This window comes from Salmo salar, chromosome ssa25, assembly GCF_905237065.1.
Source record: "Salmo salar chromosome ssa25, Ssal_v3.1, whole genome shotgun sequence".
Taxonomy (NCBI): domain Eukaryota; kingdom Metazoa; phylum Chordata; class Actinopteri; order Salmoniformes; family Salmonidae; genus Salmo; species Salmo salar.
In genome coordinates this window covers 26,721,801-26,727,932 of record NC_059466.1, presented here as the reverse complement: position 1 = coordinate 26,727,932, position 6,132 = coordinate 26,721,801, and the positions used below count along the sequence as shown (strand labels likewise).

General features: G+C 41.5%; 1 protein-coding gene across 1 annotated transcript; it reads left to right on the top strand.

The window, feature by feature from the left end:
• The first annotated feature begins 1,960 nt into the window (after positions 1–1,960).
• LOC106586459 (neurofilament heavy polypeptide) lies at positions 1,961–5,755 on the top strand. Its single transcript, XM_014173800.2, has 4 exons — positions 1,961–2,824; positions 3,593–3,647; positions 3,838–3,949; positions 4,578–5,755. The coding sequence occupies exons 1-4, from the start codon at positions 2,528–2,530 to the stop codon at positions 4,912–4,914; spliced, it is 801 nt and encodes a 266-aa protein (XP_014029275.2). The 5' UTR covers positions 1,961–2,527; the 3' UTR covers positions 4,915–5,755.
• The last annotated feature ends 377 nt before the right edge of the window (positions 5,756–6,132 follow it).

The following is a 6,132-nucleotide window of genomic DNA, read 5'->3' as shown; positions in this document are numbered from 1 at the left end:
ACAAATTAAGGTATGTTTATCCCCATTTCATTCCGTTTGAGAAAAGTTTTCAACAGAATCGGCTAAATTAATACATGCTTCAGTTCGGCTGGCGGCTACCCGAAGTCAGCTCGGCCAGGGTTTCCAAAACTCAGTCTTGGGGCCCCCACCTGGGTGCACATTTAGGGTTTTCCCCTAGCGTTACACTGCTGATTCAAATAATCAAAGCTTGATAATGAGTTGGCTAATTGAATCAGCTGTGTAGTGCTAGGGCAAAAAACCAAACGTGCACCCTGGGTGGGCCCCAGGACAGAGTTTGGGAAACCCTGAGCTAGGCGAACCGAACAAGTGCGCTCGCATACTCCCTTTAAAGACCTTCGCTTGAAAAACGAAATAAAAAAAACACAATAATACTGTTTGTCAATTTTTACGCTGTAGCCAGTATACACTTCCTCAAAATAGTCTGAATGAATCTAACATAACTGAAATAAATCTGTCATTAACTTTGATGTTTTTGCAGAGATCTTAGTCATGCAGTATTTTTCAATGAAAAAATGTGCATGAAAACGAGTCGTTTCTCGTTGAATGACAAAGACTTAATTGAAGAATCCATACAGTTGACCAATCATGGACGAAGGGGTGTACCCGAACGGCAGAAAAAAACCTTACCAAAGTCCAAAACATCACAAAATGTCGTCATAACATATGCACAAACACTTCTGAACTGTAGGCATAATTTACAGGCAGCTGGGTGGCAAGCAATTTCACTTCTATATTTAATATTTCAGTACACCTAGTGTAATATACATACGGTATCAAAGCAAGTACGGTGTCATTTTCAGAATGCTGTTGGTTCCACCCCGAACCACTAAGTTAAAACAGTGTTAAAAAAAACACTATGTGAAAATAATATTTTTTGGTGAACAAATGTTTCACTTGGTTATTATAACGAGGTTGGTAGCAACATGTGAAAATCGTTGCAAATCCCACAATACAACGCTATCTCTGGGCTTGCTAGCTAGCAAACGTAGCTACACACAATAATACCCAAGCCAATATCCGCATGTGAAGTAGTTAGATAGCGGTAAAATCGGCTAAAAAAAACTGCACTGTCAATTTAGGAGTATATCTCACGACTTCAATTTGCAGTTTGCCTCCGGTGAGCTCCTGCCCATGTCAAGCACTTGATTATATACAGTATATATATGCAAATACACATATATTTTTTTATTTCACCTTTATTTAACCAGGTAGGCCAGTTGAGAACAAGTTCTCATTTACAACTGCGACCTGGCCAAGAAAAAGCAAAGCAGTGCGACACAAACAACAACACGGAGTTACACATGGAATAAACAAGCGTACAGTCAATAACACAATAGAGAAAAAGTCTATATACAGTGTGCGCAAATGAGGTGACAATTCTTTTTGGAAGAGATGTATGCTTCTTCCTTCTTTGTAATAAAACATGATTAGTAGTGTTCTATTTGTGACACTCGTTTGTGTAAGGTTTGATGGTCAGTAGGCTTGGTGCTGTATGTTATGTATTAAACTAATAATATAGTGATTGAAGCAAGACTGGATGTACAAGGATCGAGGACACTGATACTCTGTATGTTATTGTATTTATGACCTTATGAACACTGTCCTTCTGTAGCAGCTAGCAAAGTCACTGTCTTTTGTTGTAACTCCGTACAAACCTCCCAGGCTGATGTTTACGGAACATTGGTGCTGTGAGACTGGAATATTAGGGCCTACTTGCAGAAGGCGAGTTAGACCTTTTTCTTGGCTTCTGTGTGAGAGGTGTCTCCCTGTTTGCAAACATGAATTGAACCGAAGTGATTTATGATCTGATTTATACCTGCGACTGCTCTGCTCTTTTGTTCACCTGAAATCCTCTCTTACACCTTAGTCACGTGATTAGACCCATCCTTCTTGTCGGAACTGTCAAACTGGTTATGCCATAAACATAACCAACCACACAACCAGATAAAGGGAGGTGGGGAGTGGTAGGCGGTGGTGCTGGAGAGTTGGACAAGACATCCTCTTCATTCTTTACACAGATTTTGAGGTTTGAGGTCTTTTTTGTGTTCTTTAACAGTGCTTTCAATTTGGATTACGAAGCATCTTTTGAACTAAGAAAACTAGAGGCAACCCAGGAAGAGGAATACAAGACCAGGAATGACAGTAAGCCTCAGATATACTGTAGAGAAAAGGAAGAGGAACAAAATGATGTACAAAGCAGTTCATAGATTTGCTTCAGGCTTCATGCTGTAGGCTATGGGAAGACTATGATAACCAACGAGTCATTGAAACTCACTCATACGACCACACGTTATCATTGACTCAGTGAATAAGGTAAACCGTTTAATAGTCACTGTGCTCTCTGCCACACAAAATTAATATTGTAAAGACGTAGGTGATATATAGATATACATACAGTATATACACATATAAAGTCCAGCAGACACACATACATTTACACACGGACAAATACATAGACTGAAAGAACATAAAGAACCAACACCCACACAAACTCCCAGAGGCAGCCATGAGGGTTGTATTGGTGCTAGGAGGCCTAACTATCCTGGTCTCTATGGGCCTGGCGCTGATCGTCTTTGGCCAGCACCTGACAGAAGCCAAGCTGACCCTGCAGAACCTGCATCTGGATCAGATGCAGCGGACGCGCGTCAACCAACTCAAGGAGAGGCAGTGGCTGGAAAACCTGCTGAAGGGGCAGCTAGACTGGAAGAAGAAGAATGTGGAGGAGATGGAGGCAGAGGTGAACAAACTGACCGAAGAGGAGGGGAAGAAGAAGACTGAGGTCGAGGCCTGCCAGGCAGACAAGGTGAGAGACAGATCATTACTGTTCTATACATACTAGACAGACCTGGGTTAAATACTGTACATATAGACCATTGGTGTACTATAAAGACTAGACCAGGACTGCCCAACCCTCTCCATGGAGATCTACCATCCTGTTCGTTTACAGTCCAACCCTTACCTAACATACCTGATTCAGCTACATAAGGCATTGGTGAGCAGCTAAAAGTAAAATCAGTTTGCTAAATTAGGGTTGGAGTGAAAATCTGGAGGACAGTAGCTCTCCAGGTACTGGGCTGGGCTGGCCTGCACTAGACAGACCTGGGTCGAATACTGAACATACAGGTATGTCGAATAATTGAGCTGTTCTTGATTCCATTTTCCTGGTACAATGGATCCAATGGAATAGTGCCAAAAGTGCAACCCCCAAGCATTGAACAGTGATGATAATGGCTTCGGGCTGTGTAGCTTGGAACAGGGTGCACTAAACCAGAGCAATCAAAAAAGCAATTGAAAGTATTTAACATTTGACTCAGGTTGGTGTATGGTGCTTGTCAACCCACTGGGCACACACTGACTGAATCAACATTTTTTCCACGTAATTTCAATGAAATGATGTTGAACAAACGTGGAATAAACGTTGAATTGACGTCTGTGCGCAGTGGAATGTGCTGAGTAGAAGGATTTGAAGCACTCAGATAAGGATTTTTAGTATGTACAGCAAACAGTAGGCGTAAATGTTGTTTTTCCCCTTTACCTATATTTTGTGTTATCTCTCACTTTCGGCACAAAGAAACAAAAGGAGGAAGAACTTGCACCCATACAGAAGGAGCAGAGTGATATTGAAGGTATGTGAGTCTTTTCTAGTAGAGTTGTTATTCCTGTAGCCACTTGTGCCACAAGGTGGTGAAATCTGGTAACATGTCACCCACTGTAACAGAGCGCATCTCTCTCTGGGTGTATTTCTGAAGTGGCTTCCCTTTGCCTCTCTTCTCTGCTCTTCTCTTCTGATCTCCTCTCCTTGTCTGGTCTCCTCAGCGACGTTCAAAACTGAAAAGGAGGCTTGGACTGGGGAGATCACCACTCTCAAACTGCAGTTGGAGCAGAGTAGCAAAGTGTGTGGTTTTGTAAAGGACTCAACAGATACAGCGTAAGTAGCAGATTTGTATTACCTAGAAAAAGAAAATAAATATGTATTTTATATATTTTTTATTTCACCTTTATTTAACCAGGTAGGCCAGTTGAGAGCAAGTTCTCATTTACAACTGCGACCTGGCCAAGATAAAGCAAAGCAGTGCGACACAAACAACAACACAGAGTTACACATGGAATAAACAAGCGTACAGTCAATAACACAATAAAAAAAAAGTCTATATACAGTGTGTGCAAATTGCGTGAGGAGGTAAGGCAATAAATCGGCCATAGTAGCGAAATAATTACAATTTAGCAAATGAACACCGGAGTGATAGATGTGCAGATGATGATGTGCAAGTAGAAATACTGGTGTGCAAAAGAGCAGAAAAGTAAATAAAATAAATATGGGGATGAGGTAGTTAGATTGGGTGGGCTATTTACAGATGCGCTATGTACAGCTGCAGCGATCGGTTAGCTGCTCAGATAGCTGATGTTTAAAGTTAGTGAGGGAAATATAAGTCTCCAACTTCAGCGGTTTTCGCAATTCGTTCCAGTCAAAAATAGAACTGTACAAGTCTACTCACAGTACTGGTGAAACATCAAACAAAGTTCATGATGATAATAAAACCTCTTGTTTTCTCCAGGAAATTATGTCCACCCAAAGAAGGAGCAGCAAAACCTGAAGCGGCCCCTGTACAAGCTGAAGCGGCCCCTGTAAAAGCTGAAGCGGCCCCTGTACAAGCTGAAGCGGCCCCTGTAAAAGCTGAAGCGGCCCCTGTACAAGCTGAAGCGGCCCCTGTAAAAGCTGAAGCGGCCCCTGTAAAAGCTGAAGCAGCCCCTGTAAAAGCTGAAGCAGCCCCTGTAAAAGCTGAAGAGGCCGCTGTACAAGGTGAACCTGCATCTGTAAAAGCTGAAGCAGCCCCTGTAAAAGCCGAAGAGGTCCCTGCACAAGCTGAAGCGGCCCCTGCTCCAAAGCAGTAAACGTCTCCAAAGATACGGTGACATTATGCATCACAATAGTAATTATATTACTATTCATTCGTGATGCTCACTCATATTTATGTTGTTTGTTTGTGGGTAATCTTGTGGGTAATCTTGTGGGTAATCTTGGCAACCCAATGTAAATTACACCATTTATGTTATATAGTCTGTCCACAAGAGATTAGGCTGTGGGCATTGTCAATGTGTCAGTTTGGCACACTATGTCAATGTGCCTAAAGTAATTAGGTGCTGTTCGTTTTCAAAAACGTTTAATATCTTATCAGTTTTTAAATAAACGTTTTTTGTTTTTAATTTCCATTTTTATAAAGCCTTTTAGTTAGGCACAGAAAACACGGAAAGAGAAAACACTGCTTTTCCCTGTTGGTGGTTCATGTGATGAAGAGGGTGGAACTCCTATCAAACCTGCACAGTTCAATACCAATATAACTTAGACCATTAAAGTTTTAATGTAGCTTACCTTATCATCATCATCATTGACTGCCAGGGTAAAACATAATATTGTAAAGCTGTTGGGTGTAATCTGCCAGGTTAAAATGGAGCCAGCTGGTGGATGAGTAATATGTAAACATAGGGTGACAGTGAGCAGCGAGCAAAATGACCATAGACGAGATGTTGACAATGGCTTATTAATAGGCATAAATACATAGTATTTCTATGATTGCAGTCCTCAAAGATTGAATTGCAATGAATCAAATGAATCAGATTCAATGGTTTACCGCCCATAGGGCGGGTGCAGTTTTTTTGTGCTTTGGAATGTTCGGTATTCCTGGGATACCATGCTGTCACCATGTAAATTATATAAAAACATTTATAAAACGGGTTGTTTGGATCCTGGATGCTGACTGGTTGATAGAAGGGAGTTATAGCACAACAATCCCCGCATTCACCGGGTAATGCCTGTTAACAGTTCCATTTGATTTATCAATGCGCATCCACTATCCACTAGCCTGGCTGACGTGACTCACGGTACCACACAGCACGGTACCACACAGCAGACTCACTGGTCTGGAAAGGAGGCCGTTTATTACAGTTTTTCTCCATTGGTTTGGCTCATTTCTTGAAACAGAAATTACATTCTCAAAACTCTAAGATCATTTGGCAAAACAGTCTTACAGTTCAGCACAACACTATAGCTCACTTGCAAAAGCTCATATCTCTCCTAAAACTGTTCACTCATGCTTCAAAACTAAATTCCTT

Coding starts and splice junctions, on each gene's coding strand:
- LOC106586459 (XM_014173800.2), top strand. CDS start 2,528: ATGAGGGTTGTATTGGTGCTAGGAGGCCTAACTATCCTGGTCTCTATG. Junction 3,648..3,837: donor GGAGCAGAGTGATATTGAAG/GTATGTGAGTCT, acceptor TGGTCTCCTCAG/CGACGTTCAAAACTGAAAAG. Junction 3,950..4,577: donor AAGGACTCAACAGATACAGC/GTAAGTAGCAGA, acceptor TGTTTTCTCCAG/GAAATTATGTCCACCCAAAG.